The sequence below is a fragment of the Coregonus clupeaformis genome, unplaced genomic scaffold, assembly GCF_020615455.1.
Source record: "Coregonus clupeaformis isolate EN_2021a unplaced genomic scaffold, ASM2061545v1 scaf0050, whole genome shotgun sequence".
Classification (NCBI taxonomy): Eukaryota; Metazoa; Chordata; class Actinopteri; order Salmoniformes; family Salmonidae; genus Coregonus; species Coregonus clupeaformis.
In genome coordinates, this window is record NW_025533505.1 from 30,201 (window position 1) to 48,476 (window position 18,276).

General features: G+C 46.8%; 1 protein-coding gene across 1 annotated transcript; it reads left to right on the plus strand.

Moving 5' to 3' along the window:
• The first annotated feature begins 14,318 nt into the window (after positions 1-14,318).
• On the plus strand, positions 14,319-15,047 carry LOC121559699 (extensin-like). The gene has a single exon (XM_041872819.2). The coding sequence runs from the start codon at positions 14,319-14,321 to the stop codon at positions 15,045-15,047; it is 729 nt and encodes a 242-aa protein (XP_041728753.1).
• Positions 15,048-18,276: the final 3,229 nt, after the last annotated feature.

Below are 18,276 nucleotides of genomic sequence, written 5' to 3' on the forward strand. Positions count from 1 at the left end.
GAGTAGAGTAGAGAAACCCCCAGAGTAGAGTAGAGAAACCCCCAGAGTAGAGTAGAGAAACCCCCAGAGTAGAGTAGAGAAACCCCCCAGAGTAGAGTAGAGAATCCCCCAGAGTAGAGTAGAGAAACCCCCAGACAGAGTAGAGTAGAGAAACCCCAGAGTAGAGTAGAGAAACCCCCAGAGTAGAGTAGAGAAACCCCACAGAGTAGAGTAGAGAAACCCCCCAGAGTAGAGTAGAGAATCCCCCCAGAGTAGAGTAGAGAATCCCCCAGAGTAGAGTAGAGAAACCCCCAGAGTAGAGTAGAGAAACCCCCCAGAGTAGAGTAGAGAAACCCCCAGAGTAGAGTAGAGAAACCCCCCAGAGTAGAGTAGAAATCCCCCAGAGTAGAGTAGAGAAACCCCCAGAGTAGAGTAGAGAAACCCCCCAGAGTAGAGTAGAGAAACCCCCCAGAGTAGAGTAGAGAAATCCCCCAGAGTAGAGTAGAGAAACCCCCAGAGTAGAGTAGAGAAACCCCCCAGAGTAGAGTAGAGAAACCCCCAGAGTAGAGTAGGAGAAACCCCCAGAGTAGAGTAGAGAAACCCCCCAGAGTAGAGTAGGAGAGAAACCCCCAGAGTAGAGTAGAGAAACCCCCCAGAGTAGAGTAGAGAAATCCCCCAGAGTAGAGTAGAGAAACCCCAGAGTAGAGTAGAGAAACCCCCCAGAGTAGAGTAGAGAATCCCCCAGAGTAGAGTAGAGAGAAACCCCCAGAGTAGAGTAGAGAAACCCCCAGAGTAGAGTAGAGAACCCCCCAGAGTAGAGTAGAGAAACCCCCAGAGTAGAGTAGAGAAACCCCCCAGAGTAGAGTAGAGAATCCCCCCAGAGTAGAGTAGAGAAACCCCCCAGAGTAGAGTAGAGAAACCCCCCAGAGTAGAGTAGAGAAACCCCCCAGAGTAGAGTAGAGAATCCCCCCAGAGTAGAGTAGAGAAACCCCCCAGAGTAGAGTAGAGAAACCCCCCAGAGTAGAGCAGAGAAACCCCCAGAGTAGAGCAGAGAAACCCCCAGAGTAGAGCAGAGAAACCCCCAGAGTAGAGTAGAGTAGAGAAACCCCCCAGAGTAGAGTAGAGAAACCCCCAGAGTAGAGCAGAGAAACCCCCCAGAGTAGAGCAGAGAAACCCCCAGAGTAGAGTAGAGTAGAGAAACCCCCCAGAGTAGAGTAGAGAAACCCCCAGAGTAGAGCAGAGAAACCCCCCAGAGTAGAGTAGAGTAGAGAAACCCCCAGAGTAGAGTAGAGCAGAGAAACCCCCAGAGTAGAGTAGAGAAACCCCCAGAGTAGAGTAGAGAAACCCCCAGAGTAGAGTAGAGTAGAGAAACCCCCAGAGTAGAGTAGAGAAACCCCCAGAGTAGAGTAGAGCAGAGAATCCCCCAGAGTAGAGTAGAGTAGAGAATCCCCCCAGAGTAGAGAGTAGAGTAGAGAATCCCCCCAGAGTAGAGTAGAGCAGAGAATCCCCCAGAGTAGAGTAGAGTAGAGAATCCCCCAGAGTAGAGTAGAGTAGAGAAACCCCCAGAGTAGAGTAGAGCAGAGAATCCCCCAGAGTAGAGTAGAGTAGAGAAACCCCCCAGAGTAGAGTAGAGTAGAGAAACCCCCCAGAGTAGAGTAGGTAGAGAAACCCCCCAGAGTAGAGTAGAGTAGAGAATCCCCCAGAGTAGAGTAGAGCAGAGAAACCCCCCAGAGTAGAGTAGAGCAGAGAAACCCCCAGAGTAGAGTAGAGTAGAGAAACCCCCAGAGTAGAGTAGAGTAGAGAATCCCCCCAGAGTAGAGTAGAGAAACCCCCCAGAGTAGAGTAGAGCAGAGAAACCCCCAGAGTAGAGCAGAGAAACCCCCAGAGTAGAGTAGAGCAGAGAATCCCCCCAGAGTAGAGTAGAGTAGAGAAACCCCCCAGAGTAGAGTAGAGCAGAGAAACCCCCAGAGTAGAGCAGAGAAACCCCCCAGAGTAGAGTAGAGCAGAGAATCCCCCCAGAGTAGAGTAGAGTAGAGAAACCCCCCAGAGTAGAGTAGAGTAGAGAAACCACCCAGAGTAGAGTAGAGAAACCCCCCAGAGTAGAGTAGAGCAGAGAAACCCCCCAGAGTAGAGTAGAGTAGAGAAACCCCCCAGAGTAGAGTAGAGTAGAGAAACCCCCAGAGTAGAGTAGAGCAGAGAATCCCCCAGAGTAGAGTAGAGTAGAGAAACCCCCAGAGTAGAGTAGAGCAGAGAAACCCCCCAGAGTAGAGCAGAGAAACCCCCCAGAGTAGAGTAGAGCAGAGAATCCCCCAGAGTAGAGTAGAGTAGAGAAACCCCCCAGAGTAGAGTAGAGTAGAGAAACCCCAGAGTAGAGTAGAGAAACCCCCAGAGTAGAGTAGAGCAGAGAAACCCCCCAGAGTAGAGTAGAGTAGAGAAACCCCCAGAGTAGAGTAGAGTAGAGAAACCCCCAGAGTAGAGTAGAGTAGAGAAACCCCCCAGAGTAGAGTAGAGTAGAGAAACCCCCAGAGTAGAGTAGAGTAGAGAAACCCCCAGAGTAGAGTAGAGAAACCCCCAGAGTAGAGTAGAGTAGAGAAACCCCCAGAGTAGAGTAGAGTAGAGAAACCCCCCAGAGTAGAGTAGAGCAGAGAAACCCCCAGAGTAGAGTAGAGAAACCCCCAGAGTAGAGTAGAGTAGAGAATCCCCCAGAGTAGAGTAGAGTAGAGAAACCCCCCAGAGTAGAGTAGAGAAACCCCCCAGAGTAGAGCAGAGCAGAGAAACCCCCCAGAGTAGAGTAGAGTAGAGAAACCCCCCAGAGTAGAGTAGAGTAGAGAAACCCCCCAGAGTAGAGTAGAGCAGAGAATCCCCCAGAGTAGAGTAGAGTAGAGAATCCCCCCAGAGTAGAGTAGAGTAGAGAAACCCCCCAGAGTAGAGTAGAGTAGAGAATCCCCCCAGAGTAGAGTAGAGTAGAGAATCCCCCAGAGTAGAGTAGAGTAGAGAATCCCCCCAGAGTAGAGTAGAGCAGAGAAACCCCCCAGAGTAGAGTAGAGCAGAGAAACCCCCCAGAGTAGAGTAGAGAAACCCCCCAGAGTAGAGTAGAGAAACCCCCAGAGTAGAGTAGAGCAGAGAAACCCCCAGAGTAGAGTAGAGTAGAGAAACCCCCAGAGTAGAGTAGAGTAGAGAAACCCCCCAGAGTAGAGTAGAGTAGAGAATCCCCCCAGAGTAGAGTAGAGTAGAGAATCCCCCCAGAGTAGAGTAGAGCAGAGAAACCCCCAGAGTAGAGTAGAGCAGAGAAACCCCCAGAGTAGAGTAGAGAAACCCCCCAGAGTAGAGTAGAGAAACCCCCCAGAGTAGAGTAGAGCAGAGAAACCCCCAGAGTAGAGTAGAGCAGAGAATCCCCCAGAGTAGAGTAGAGCAGAGAAACCCCCCAGAGTAGAGTAGAGAAACCCCCCAGAGTAGAGTAGAGAAACCCCCAGAGTAGAGTAGAGCAGAGAAACCCCCCAGAGTAGAGTAGAGCAGAGAATCCCCCAGAGTAGAGTAGAGAAACCCCCAGAGTAGAGCAGAGAATCCCCCAGAGTAGAGTAGAGAAACCCCCAGAGTAGAGTAGAGTAGAGCAGAGAAACCCCCCAGAGCAGAGTAGAGTAGAGCAGAGAATCCCCCAGAGTAGAGTAGAGAAACCCCCCAGAGTAGAGTAGAGAAACCCCCCAGAGTAGAGTAGAGAAACCCCCCAGAGTAGAGTAGAGTAGAGCAGAGAAACCCCCAGAGCAGAGTAGAGTAGGTAGAGAATCCCCCAGAGCAGAGTAGAGAAACCCCCAGAGTAGAGTAGAGAAACCCCCAGAGTAGAGTAGAGCAGAGAAACCCCCCAGAGTAGAGTAGAGCAGAGAATCCCCCAGAGTAGAGTAGAGAAACCCCCCAGAGTAGAGCAGAGAATCCCCCCAGAGTAGAGTAGAGAAACCCCCCAGAGTAGAGTAGAGTAGAGCAGAGAAACCCCCAGAGCAGAGTAGAGTAGAGCAGAGAATCCCCCAGAGTAGAGTAGAGAAACCCCCCAGAGTAGAGTAGAGAAACCCCCAGAGTAGAGTAGAGAAACCCCCCAGAGTAGAGTAGAGTAGAGCAGAGAAACCCCCAGAGTAGAGCAGAGAAACCCCCAGAGCAGAGTAGAGAAACCCCCAGAGTAGAGTAGAGAAACCCCCAGAGTAGAGTAGAGAAACCCCCAGAGTAGAGTAGAGAAACCCCCCAGAGTAGAGTAGAGCAGAGAAACCCCCAGAGTAGAGTAGAGCAGAGAATCCCCCAGAGTAGAGTAGAGAATCCCCCAGAGCAGAGTAGAGAAACCCCCAGAGTAGAGTAGAGAAACCCCCAGAGTAGAGTAGAGCAGAGAAACCCCCAGAGTAGAGTAGAGCAGAGAATCCCCCAGAGTAGAGTAGAGAAACCCCCAGAGTAGAGCAGAGAATCCCCCAGAGTAGAGTAGAGAAACCCCCCAGAGTAGAGTAGAGTAGAGCAGAGAAACCCCCAGAGCAGAGTAGAGTAGAGCAGAGAATCCCCCAGAGTAGAGTAGAGAAACCCCCAGAGTAGAGTAGAGAAACCCCCAGAGTAGAGTAGAGAAACCCCCAGAGTAGAGTAGAGTAGAGCAGAGAATCCCCCAGAGTAGAGCAGAGAAACCCCCAGAGTAGAGTAGAGTAGAGCAGAGAAACCCCCAGAGCAGAGTAGAGTAGAGCAGAGAATCCCCAGAGTAGAGTAGAGAAACCCCCAGAGTAGAGTAGAGAAACCCCCAGAGTAGAGTAGAGAAACCCCCAGAGTAGAGTAGAGTAGAGCAGAGAAACCCCCAGAGCAGAGCAGAGTAGAGTAGAGAAACCCCCAGAGCAGAGCAGAGTAGAGCAGAGAATCCCCCAGAGTAGAGTAGAGTAGAGCAGAGAATCCCCCAGAGCAGAGTAGAGTAGAGCAGAGAAACCCCCCAGAGCAGAGCAGAGTAGAGCAGAGAATCCCCCAGAGTAGAGTAGAGCAGAGAATCCCCCAACATCATCTACAAAAAGCAAACCACCCTAAAGCCACAGTTTGACCAGCAGTTTTTCATTATCACAATTCATAATCGAAACAACTATTCAAACAACGTCAAACTATTGCTGTGAGAAATAAATGACCCATATACAGTGGGGGAAAAAAGTATTTAGTCAGCCACCAATTCTGCAAGTTCTCCCACTTAAAAAGATGAGAGAGGCCTGTAATTTTCATCATAGGTACACGTCAACTATGACAGACAGAATGAGGATAATTTTTTTCTCCAGAAAATCACATTGTAGGATTTTTAATGAATTTGCAAATTATGGTGGAAAATAAGTATTTGGTCAATAACAAAAGTTTCTCAATACTTTGTTATATACCCTTTGTTGGCAATGACACAGGTCAAACGTTTTCTGTAAGTCTTCACAAGGTTTTCACACACTGTTGCTGGTATTTTGGCCCATTCCTCCATGCAGATCTCCTCTAGAGCAGTGATGTTTTGGGGCTGTCGCTGGGCAATACGGACTTTCAACTCCCTCCAAAGATTTTCTATGGGGTTGAGATCTGGAGACTGGCTAGGCCACTCCAGGACCTTGAAATGCTTCTTACGAAGCCACTCCTTCGTTGCCCGGGCGGTGTGTTTGGGATCATTGTCATGCTGAAAGACCCAGCCACGTTTCATCTTCAATGCCCTTGCTGATGGAAGGAGGTTTTCACTCAAAATCTCACGATACATGGCCCCATTCATTCTTTCCTTTACACAGATCAGTCGTCCTGGTCCCTTTGCAGAAAAACAGCCCCAAAGCATGATGTTTCCACCCCCCATGCTTCACAGTAGGTATGGTGTTCTTTGGATGCAACTCAGCATTCTTTGTCCTCCAAACACGACGAGTTGAGTTTTTACCAAAAAGTTCTATTTTGGTTTCATCTGACCATATGACATTCTCCCAATCCTCTTCTGGATCATCCAAATCCACTCTAGCAAACTTCAGATGGGCCTGGACATGTACTGGCTTAAGCAGGGGGACACGTCTGGCACTGCAGGATTTGAGTCCCTGGCGGCGTAGTGTGTTACTGATGGTAGGCTTTGTTACTTTGGTCCCAGCTCTCTGCAGGTCATTCACTAGGTCCCCCCGTGTGGTTCTGGGATTTTTGCTCACTGTTCTTGTGATCATTTTGACCCCACGGGGTGAGATCTTGCGTGGAGCCCCAGATCGAGGGAGATTATCAGTGGTCTTGTATGTCTTCCATTTCCTAATAATTGCTCCCACAGTTGATTTCTTCAAACCAAGCTGCTTACCTATTGCTGATTCAGTCTTCCCAGCCTGGTGCAGGTCTACAATTTTGTTTCTGGTGTCCTTTGACAGCTCTTTGGTCTTGGCCATAGTGGAGTTTGGAGTGTGACTGTTTGAGGTTGTGGACACGTGTCTTTTATACTGATAACAAGTTCAAACAGGTGCCATTATTACAGGTAATGAGTGGAGGACAGAGGAGCCTCTTAAAGAACAAGTTACAGGTCTGTGAGAGCCAGAAATCTTGCTTGTTTGTAGGTGACCAAATACTTATTTTCCACCATAATTTGCAAATAAATTCATTAAAAATCCTACAATGTGATTTTCTGGAGAAAAAAAAATCTCAATTTGTCTGTCATAGTTGACGTGTACCTATGATGAAAATTACAGGCCTCTCATCTTTTTAAGTGGGAGAACATGCACAATTGGTGGCTGACTAAATACATTTTTTTCCCCACTGTACATGAAAGAAAAGTATTGCCTTGCTGAAAACACTGTCCTCTCCTGCGCTGAAGACGCTCTCGGTGTCACTGCCTGAGTCTCTGTGGAGAGTTGAGCTGCTGCTACTCACACTCTGACAGTCTGCAACCAGAACAACACAACAGGGCAACAGGTTAGAGATGGGAACAGAACAACACAACAGGGCAACAGGTTAGAGATGGGAACAGAACAACACAACAGGGCAACAGGTTAGAGATGGGAACAGAACAACACAACAGGGCAACAGGTTAGAGATGGGAACAGAACAACACAACAGGGCAACAGGTTAGAGATGGGAACAGAACAACACAACAGGGCAACAGGTTAGAGATGGGAACAGAACAACACAACAGGGCAACAGGTTAGAGATGGGAACAGAACAACACAACAGGGCAACAGGTTAGAGATGGGAACAGAACAACACAACAGGGCAACAGGTTAGAGATGGGAACAGAACAACACAACAGGGCAACAGGTTAGAGATGGGAACAGAACAACACAACAGGGCAACAGGTTAGAGATGGGAACAGAACAACACAACAGGGCAACAGGTTAGAGATGGGAACAGAACAACACAACAGGGCAACAGGTTAGAGATGGGAACAGAACAACACAACAGGGCAACAGGTTAGAGATGGGAACAGAACAACACAACAGGGCAACAGGTTAGAGATGGGAACAGAACAACACAACAGGGCAACAGGTTAGAGATGGGAACAGAACAACACAACAGGGCAACAGGTTAGAGATGGGAACAGAACAACACAACAGGGCAACAGGTTAGAGATGGGAACAGAACAACACAACAGGGCAACAGGTTAGAGATGGGAACAGAACAACACAACAGGGCAACAGGTTAGAGATGGGAACAGAACAACACAACAGGGCAACAGGTTAGAGATGGGAACAGAACAACACAACAGGGCAACAGGTTAGAGATGGGATCAGAACAACACAACAGGGCAACAGGTTAGAGATGGGAACAGAACAACACAACAGGGCAACAGGTTAGAGATGGGATCAGAACAACACAACAGGGCAACAGGTTAGAGATGGGATCAGAACAACACAACAGGGCAACAGGTTAGAGATGGGAACAGAACAACACAACAGGGCAACAGGTTAGAGATGGGATCAGAACAAAACAACAGGGCAACAGGTTAGAGATGGGAACAGAACAACACAACAGGGCAACAGGTTAGAGATGGGAACAGAACAACACAACAGGGCAACAGGTTAGAGATGGGAACAGAACAACACAACAGGGCAACAGGTTAGAGATGGGAACAGAACAACACAACAGGGCAACAGGTTAGAGATGGGAACAGAACAACACAACAGGGCAACAGGTTAGAGATGGGAACAGAACAACACAACAGGGCAACAGGTTAGAGATGGGAACAGAACAACACAACAGGGCAACAGGTTAGAGATGGGAACAGAACAACACAACAGGGCAACCGGTTAGAGATGGGAACAGAACAACACAACAGGGCAACAGGTTAGAGATGGGAACAGAACAACACAACAGGGCAACAGGTTAGAGATGGGAACAGAACAACACAACAGGGCAACAGGTTAGAGATGGGAACAGAACAACACAACATGGCAACAGGTTAGAGATGGGAACAGAACAACACAACAGGGCAACAGGTTAGAGATGGGAACAGAACAACACAACAGGGCAACAGGTTAGAGATGGGAACAGAACAACACAACAGGGCAACAGGTTAGAGATGGGATCAGAACAACACAACAGGGCAACAGGTTAGAGATGGGAACAGAACAACACAACAGGGCAACAGGTTAGAGATGGGAACAGAACAACACAACAGGGCAACAGGTTAGAGATGGGAACAGAACAACACAACAGGGCAACAGGTTAGAGATGGGAACAGACAACCGTCATCAGAAGGTCATATTTATGCAGACAGGGGCATGTACAGACATCTTGTTATCCTTGAAAGAGGAACACCTGACACAGACGCAGAGCCACCAGCACAGTCGTACTCTTTACTGTAAGAAAAGGACTGAGGTCTATCTAGAGGACTGAGGTCTATCTAGAGGACTGAGGTCTATCTAGAGGACTGAGGTCTATCTAGAGGACTGAGATCTATCTAGAGGACTGAGGTCTATCTAGAGGACTGAGGTCTATCTAGAGGACTGAGGTCTATCTAGAGGACTGAGGTCTATCTAGAGGACTGAGGTCTATCTAGAGGACTGAGGTCTATCTAGAGGACTGAGGTCTATCTAGAGGACTGATGTCTATCTAGAGGACTGAGGTCTATCTAGAGGACTGAGGTCTATCTAGAGGACTGAGATCTATCTAGTTTGAGAAACAGACGCCTCACTGGTCCTCAGCTGGCAGCTTCATTAAACAATTCCCGCAAAACACCAGTCTCAACGTCAACAGCGAAGAGGCGACTCCGGGATGCTGACCTTCTGCAGAGTTGCAAAGAAAAAGCCACATCTCAGCCTGTCTTACCTGAACAGACCTTCAGCCTGTCTTACCTGAACAGACCTTCAGCCTGTCTTACCTGAACAGACCTTCAGCCTGTCTTACCTGAACAGACCTTCAGCCTGTCTTACCTGAACAGACCTTCAGCCTGTCTTACCTGAACAGACCTTCAGCCTGTCTTACCTGAACAGACCTTCAGCCTGTCTTACCTGAACAGACCTTCAGCCTGTCTTACCTGAACAGACATTCAGCCAGTCTTACCTGTTTGGTTGTTGCTGTGTCTGTGGTCAGCGCTGGTGTGTGTCTGTGTGTGGGGAAGACGGCAGGGCTCAGGATAGACAGCCTCCTCCTCTCTGTGGATCTGACAACAGAAAGAGGTCGACAGGCAGTAAAGACAGTGGTTTAGACTCAGACCCATTCATGTGACTACTGTCTCCTCCTGTTCAATACAGGACTATTGTGATGATAAACACCACTATTACAGATACTTCAAACAATAAGACAACCAGTATACTGATACTACTAACTATGGTAGAAAGACTACTTAGTTATATATCTTTACACACAAATCCCAGGCTTATTAACAAAATACATTCATATTTATTTATCTTTTGTAAAGGTAAGTGAGAGCGAAGCAGGAGAGAGAGGAGAGAGAGGGAGAGAGAGAGAGCAAGGGATGGAGAGAGAGAGACAGAGAGAGAGAAAGAGAGACAGAAAGAGAGACAGAGAGACAGAGAGAGAGAAAGAGAGACAGAGAGAGAGAAAGAGAGACAGAGAGAGAGAGAGAGAGAGAGAGACAGAGAGAGAGAAAGAGAGACAGAGAGAGAGAGAGAGAGAGAGAGGGACGGAGAGACAGAGGGATGGATGGAGAGAGAGCGAGAGAGAGAGAGAGAGAGAGAGAGAGAGAGAGAGCGAGAGCGAGAGAGAACGAATTGGCGAGGCCACTAGAACAGTCTGCAGCACCCGGCCTCACCCTACTAGAATCTGAAGTCAAATGTCTACTGTTTGCTGATGATCTGGTGCTTCTGTCACCAACCAAGGAGGGCATACAGCAGCACCTAGATCTTCTGCACAGATTCTGTCAGACCTGGGCCCTGACAGTGAATCTCAGTAAAGACAAAAATAATGGTTTTCCTGTCACGCCCTGACTCAGGGGACGCTTAAATGTTGGGTCAGGGTGTGTATATTCTTTGTTGTGTGTTTTCTATGTTTTGATCTATTATGTATGGTTCTATGTTGGCCGGTGTGGTTCCCAATCAGAGGCAGCTGTCGCTCGTTGTCTCTGATTGGGGTCCATACTTAGGCAGCCTATTGGCACTAGTGGGTTGTGGGATCTTGTTCCGTGTGAGGTATCTTGTTTGTGTACCTTGGACTTCACGTTTAGTTTGTTGTTTTGTCTGTGTTTATTTGTTTCAAATAAACATGTATGCATATCACGCTGTGCCTTGGTCCGTCCCGTCTGTAAAACGAACGTGACAGTTCCAAAAAAGGTCCAGTTGCCAGGACCACAAATACAAATTCCATCTAGACACCGTTGCCCTAGAGCACACAAACAACTATACATACCTCGGCCTAAACATCAGCGCCACAGGTAACTTCCACAAAGCTGTGAACGATCTGAGAGACAAGGCAAGAAGGGCCTTCTACGCCATCAAAAGGAACATAAAATTTGACATACCAATTAGGATCTGGCTAAAAATACTTGAATCAGTTATAGAACCCATTGCCCTTTATGGTTCTGAGGTCTGGGGTCCGCTCACCAACCAAGAATTCACAAAATGGGACAAACACCAAATTGAGACTCTGCATGCAGAATTCTGCGAAAATATCCTCAGTGTACAACAAAAAACACCAAATAATGCATGCAGAGCAGAATTAGGCCGATACCCACTAATTATCAAAATCCAGAAAAGAGCCGTTAAATTCTATAACCACTTAAAAGGAAGCGATTCCCAAACCTTCCATAACAAAGCCATCACCTACAGAGAGATGAACCTGGAGAATAGTCCCCTAAGCAAGCTGGTCCTGGGGCTCTGTTCACAAACACAAACAGACCCCACACAGCCCCAGGACAACAACACAATTAGACCCAACCAAATCATGAGAAAACAAAAAGAGAATTACTTGACACATTGGAAAGAATTAACAAAAAAACAGAGCAAACTAGAATGCTATTTGGCCCTAAACAGAGAGTACACAGTGGCAGAATACCTGACCACTGTGACTGACCCAAACTTAAGGAAAGCTTTGACTATGTACAGACTCAGTGAGCATAGCCTTGCTATTGAGAAAGGCCGCCGTAGGCAGACCTGGCTCTCAAGAGAATACAGGCTATGTGCACACTGCCCACAAAATGAGGTGGAAACTGAGCTGCACTTCCTAACCTCCTGCCAAATGTATGACCATATTAGAGACACATATTTCCCTCAGATTACACAGATCCACAAAGAATTTGAAAACAAACCCAATTTTGATAAACTCCCTTATCTACTGGGTGAAAAACCACAGTGTGCCATCACAGCTGCAAGATTTGTGACCTGTTGCCACAAGAAAAGGGCAACCAGTGAAAAACAAACACCATTGGAAATACAACCCATATTTATGTTTATTTATTTTCCCATTTGTACTTTAACTATTTGCACATTGTTACAACACTGTATATAGACATAATATGACATTTGAAATGTCTTTATTCTTTTGGAACTTCTGAGTGTAATGTTTACTGTTAATATGTATTGTTTATTTCACTTTTGTTTATTATCTACTTCACTTGCTTTGGCAATGTTAACATAAGTTAAGTTTTCATGCCAATAAAGCCCTTACATTTAAATTAAATTGAGAGAAAGAGAGCGAGCAAGAGAGGGAGAGAGAGACAGAGGAAGGGGCCACAATCTACGGAGTGGAGCTTGTAGCCCCCTTAAGACACGTTGATCTACGGAGTGGAGCTTGTAGCCCCCTTAAGACACGTTGATCTACGGAGTGGAGCTTGTTGCCCCCTTAAGACACGTTGATCTACGGAGTGGAGCTTGTAGCCTCCTTAAGACACGTTGATCTATGGAGTGGAGCTTGTTGCCCCCTTAAGACACGTTGATCTACGGAGTGGAGCTTGTAGCCCCCTTAAGACACGTTGATCTATGGAGTGGAGCTTGTAGCCCCCTTAAGACACGTTGATCTACGGAGTGGAGCTTGTTGCCCCCTTAAGACACGTTGATCTACGGAGTGGAGCTTGTTGCCCCCTTAAGACACGTTGATCTACGGAGTGGAGCTTGTTGCCCCCTTAAGACGGTGCATAGACCACAGAGACATAAAAGACCGTTGGACACTGCAGCATGTGACAATGAACACTACACCAAGCTATATACAGTACAGGGTGGCAGTGCACAGTGGCTAGGGGTCTGGGCTGGGGTATAGGGCTGGGGTATAGGGCTGGGGCTGGGGCTGGGGTATAGGGCTGGACACTGCAGCATGTGACAATGAACACTACACCAAGCTATATACAGTACATACATCCTGATGGACAGGGCATGGACACAGTGGCTAGGGGTCTGGGCTGGGGCTGGGGCTGGGGTATAGGGTTGGGGTATAAGGCTTGGGTATAGGGCTGAGGTATAGGGCTGAGGTATAGGGCTGAGGTATAGGGCTGAGGCTTGGGTATAGGGCTGAGGTATAGGGCTGAGGTATAGGGCTGGGGTATAGGGCTGGGGCTGAGGTATAGGGCTGAGGTATAGGGCTGGGGTATAGGGCTGGGGTATAGGGCTGGGGTATAGGGCTGAGGTATAGGGCTGAGGCTTGGGTATAGGGCTGGGGTATAGGGCTGAGGTATAGGGCTGAGGTATAGGGCTGAGGTATAGGGCTGAGGCTTGGGTATAGGGCTGAGGTATAGGGCTGAGGTATTGGGCTGAGGTATAGGGCTGAGGTATAGGGCTGAGGTATAGGGCTGGGGTATAAGGCTTGGGTATAGGGCTGAGGTATAGGGCTGAGGTATAGGGCTGGGGCTGAGTTATAGGGCTGGGGTATAAGGCTTGGGTATAGGGCTGAGGTATAGGGCTGAGGTATAGGGCTGGGGCTGAGTTATAGGGCTGGGGTATAAGGCTTGGGTATAGGGCTTGGGTATAGGGCTGAGGTATAGGGCTGGGGCTGGGGCTGAGGCTGGGGCTGGGGTATAAGGCTTGGGTATAGGGCTGAGGTATAGGGCTGGGGTATAAGGCTTGGGTATAGGGCTGAGGTATAGGGCTGAGGTATAGGGCTGGGGCTGAGTTATAGGGCTGGGGCTGGGGCTGGGGCTGAAGCTGAAGTGAAAGGCGTGCTGAGTTATGAAGTCACCTGGCTCTGAGTCCATTTCCATCAGACCGGCATGAGCCAAAGGAGGAGAGAGCTGCAGTTCCCACCAAATTCATTCAACCCTCTCACCCTCTCTGTTTCTCTCACTCTGTCACAGACTCCATCTCTCTCTCTCTCGCTCTCGATCTCACTCTCTCTCTCTCTCTATCGCTCTCTCGAAGCACTGAAGGAATGTTCATTGACTAAAACATTGGAGCCTTACTGCCTACAAAGACTGGATCTACTGTCTTCAATAACAGACTTAACTGTCAATTAAACTGTATTCAATGACAGACTTAACTGTCAGTTCTACTGTCTTCAAATACAGACTTAACTGTCAGTTCTATTGTCTTCAATTACAGACTTAACTGTCACTTCTACTGTCTTCAATGACAGACTGTACTGTCAGTTCTACTGTCTTCAATGACAGACTGAACTGTCAGTTCTACTGTCTTCAATGACAGACTGAACTGTCAATTCTACTGTATTTAATGACAGACTGAACTGTCAGTTCTACTGTCTTCAATGATAGACTTAGCCTTAAAGTCCTATGACAGACTGAGCTGTCAGACGAACAATGGCAGACTACATGACAGACTGAGCTGTGGCAATGCCTGTTTCAATCAATATTATAAGAACATCTCTGTCTGTGACAGAACTGATGGCTTCAGCTGTGAAAGAACCAGTCAGAATCAGGTCTCTCCATTGTAATCAGCATGAGGAGAGTTCAGAGGAGAAGAGATCAGGTTACATCTCAGGTCTGTTAACTCTGACACTGCCAACCAGTATAGAACGTGATGCAGGACAACACTGAACCACCACTTCAGAAACAGCACCCCTACAACAGAACCCAGTCCCAGACCACCACAACAGAAACAGGACCCCTACAACAGAACCCAGTCCCAGACCACCACAACAGAAACAGGACCCCTACAACAGAACCCAGTCCCAGACCACCACAACAGAAACAGGACCCCTACAACAGAACCCAGTCCCAGACCACCACAACAGAAACAGGACCCCCTACAACAGAACCCTGTCCCAGACCACCACAACAGAAACAGGACCCCTACAACAGAACCCAGTCCCAGACCACCACAACAGAAACAGGACCCCCACAACAGAACCCAGTCCCAGACCACCACAACAGAAACAGTACCCCTACAACAGAACCCAGTCCCAGACCACCACAGCAGAAACAGGACCCCCACAACAGAACCCAGTCCCAGACCACCACAACAGAAACAGCACCCCTACAACAGAGCCCTGTCCCAGACCACCACAACAGAAACAGGACCCCTACAACAGAACCCTGTCCCAGACCACCACAACAGAAACAGGACCCCTACAACAGAACCCAGTCCCAGACCACCACAACAGAAACAGGACCCCTACAACAGAACCCAGTCCCAGACCACGACAACAGAAACAGGACCCCTACAACAGAACCCAGTCCCAGACCCCCACAACAGAAACAGGACCCCTACAACAGAACCCAGTCCCAGACCACCACAACAGAAACATGACTACAGCAGCTAGTCTCATCACCATGTTGTCAACTACAGCAGCTAGTCTCATCACCATGTTGTTAACTACAGAAGCTAGTCTCATCACCATCACCATGTTATTAACTACAGCAGCTAGTCTCATCACCATGTTGTTGACTACAGCAGCTAGTCTCATCACCATGTTGTTGACTACAGCAGCTAGTCTCATCACCATGTTGTTGACTACAGCAGCTAGTCTCATCACCATGTTGTTAACTACAGCAGCTAGTCTTATCACTATAACCATGTTGTCAACTACAACCACTTACATAAACAACACAGCAAACGATCCATAGAAAACACTACAGGGACTACAACACTACAGGGACCACAACCACTACAGGGACCACAACCACTACAGGGACCACAACCACTACAGGGACTACAACCACTACAGGGACTACAACCACTACAGGGACTACAACCACTACAGGGACATCAACCACTACAGGGACTACGCACACTACAGGGACTACAACCACTACAGGGACTACAACCACTACAGGGACTACAACCACTAAAGGGACTACAACCACTAAAGGGACTACAACCACTAAAGGGACTACAACCACTACAGGGACTACAACCACTACAGGGACTACAACCACTACAGGGACCACAACCACTACAGGGACTACAACCACTACAGGGACTACAGCCACTACAGGGACTACAACCACTAAATCTATCTTTTATGGATTTTTAACGATAACAGATAACTTTTTCAACTCATGCATTTTTTCCTGTAGTAATAAAATGAAGTAACAATGTTGAGAACTGAACAATATTCATATGGACATTATTTCCTTGGAGCATTACAGAACTTACCCAGCATTTAGCCTAGCTACGCGGTAAAGACCTGTACAGCGTATGTATATATGGTTCATATGAATGCAGAGCTTTTTGTGATGCTGCCAACCCTACAGCAAAGACTCAAATCCATACCTTTATTAAAACAACATCCTCCACTCTTTCCCCCTTGGCACATAAACTGTACCTCCTCTCGTGTCGCTCGTACATCTTTCCCTCAAACTGAGGTGGTATAGCACAGAACAAAGGGTCCAACACTAATCTAACACATCTGTGTGGTGAACCGACGACCAACGCCTATCATAGGCCCTGCCTCTCAGTCTCTCTCTCTCTGTGTGTGTGTGTGTGTCACAGCAAACAGCGTGATAACAGTAACACAACGCGCCCAGACTCAGACCCAGACCCAGACCAGATCCAGTCCAGACCCAGACCCAGACCAGCCCCAGCCCCAGACCCAGACCAGACCCAGCCCAGACCCATCCCAAACCAGACCCAGACCCAGCCCAGACCCAGCCCAGACACATCCCCAGCCCAGACCCAGACCCAGCCCAGACCCAGCCCAGACCCAGCCCAGCCCAGACCCAGCCCAGACCCAGACCCAGCCCAGACCCATCCCCAGCCCAGACCAGACCCAGCCCAGGCCCAGCCAGCCGGGTGACAGTAACAGCCAGGACTCTCTGTAATGGGATGTATTTCTGTCTGTAATGGCCGTACAGTGTCATTATTAACGTAATTACCACACACTTCCTCCTTCCAGCATATCTCACAGCCCAAAGACTAAGCTCGTCCCTAGCCGATGGAAACTTGTTTTTAACCAGCACAGAATATTTTATAACTGACTTTTTCCGACATAACATAGGTACAGCAGATCCCCTTATTGTATGGGACACTTTAAAATGTGCCTTTAGAGGCCATGCAATTCAATACTCATCTCTAAAACAAAAGCAATTAAGCTCAAAAGAGTTCATTAAACAAAGGAAATAGATAGATAGTACAGATAGATAGCAATAAATACTGTACCATAGAGGCACAGAATACGTTAGAGGTCAAACAAAACGAAATGGAGGAACTTATTCAAGAAAGATTAAGTGTAATATATTATAAAAAATAAAGCAAATTACTTTATAATCTTCAACATAGAAATTCTACCAAAAATAATTTACTGTAACTTATTACAAATGACGGAGTCATCCATGATTCACCAAACAATATTTAGAAAGACGAAGCAAAAGTACTTTAAGCATATGTTTTCTTTTCAGTCACCTCCATCTCTACTAACCGAAGTTAATTGTAAGGAATATTTTTCTATTAATAATGTAAAATTAACAGCTGTACAGAAAGACTCATGTGAAGCCGAATTACAGAGGAGGAATTTAGTGATGCAATTTAAGTCTTTAAGTCCGGGAAAACTCCAGGGTTGAGGTATGCCAAACCTTTTTTGATATACTCAGAGGACTGTTATTAGCATGTTTTAACCACTCGTATGTAAATGGTAGATTATCAGATACTCAACAAGAAGGTCTGATTTCATTAGTACTGAAACAGGACCCAAGTGGTAAATATAAAGATCCAGTCCCATTAAAAAATTGGAGGCCCCTTATACTTCATTGTTGTGATGCAAAAATTAGAGCAAAATGTATAGCACATAGAATTAAAAAGGTATTGTCGGACATTATTCATTCTAATCAGACAGGTTTTTTAACATGGAAGATACATTGGAGATAATATAAGGCAAGTACTGGAAACAATAGAACACTATGAAAAATATGGGAAACCAGGCCTGCTATTCATAGCTGACTTTGAAAATGCTTTTGATAAAGTACGACTAGAATTTATATATAAATTTCAATATATTTCAATTTTGGAGAATCTCTTATACAATAAGTTAAAGTTATGTATAGTAACCCTAGGTGTAAAATAGTAAATAATGCCTACTTCTCAGAAAGTATTAAACTGTCAAGAGGAGTGAAACAAGGTTGTCCAATATCGGCATATCTATTTATTATGGCCATCAAAATGTTAGCTATTAAAATCAGATCCAACAATAATATCAAGGGATTAGAAATCCAGGGCTTAAAAACAAACGTGTCATTGTACGCTGATGATTCACGTTTTCATTTAAATCCACCATTTGGATCCGTCCACAGCCTCATAGAGGATCTAGATAATTTTTCTAACCTCTGCGGATTACAACCAAATTATGATAAGTGTACTATATTAATAAATAAAAAATACAACTTTTATATTAAGTGTCCATATCCTGAAAGAAAGAGATTCCATGGCACATGGTTTATGAACTGATACACAAAACGACACCGGAATCAAAACTTAGAGTTTTTCAATTTAAATTGTATGAGTCTTTCTCTACATACCCAACCCGTATGAGTCTTTCTCTACA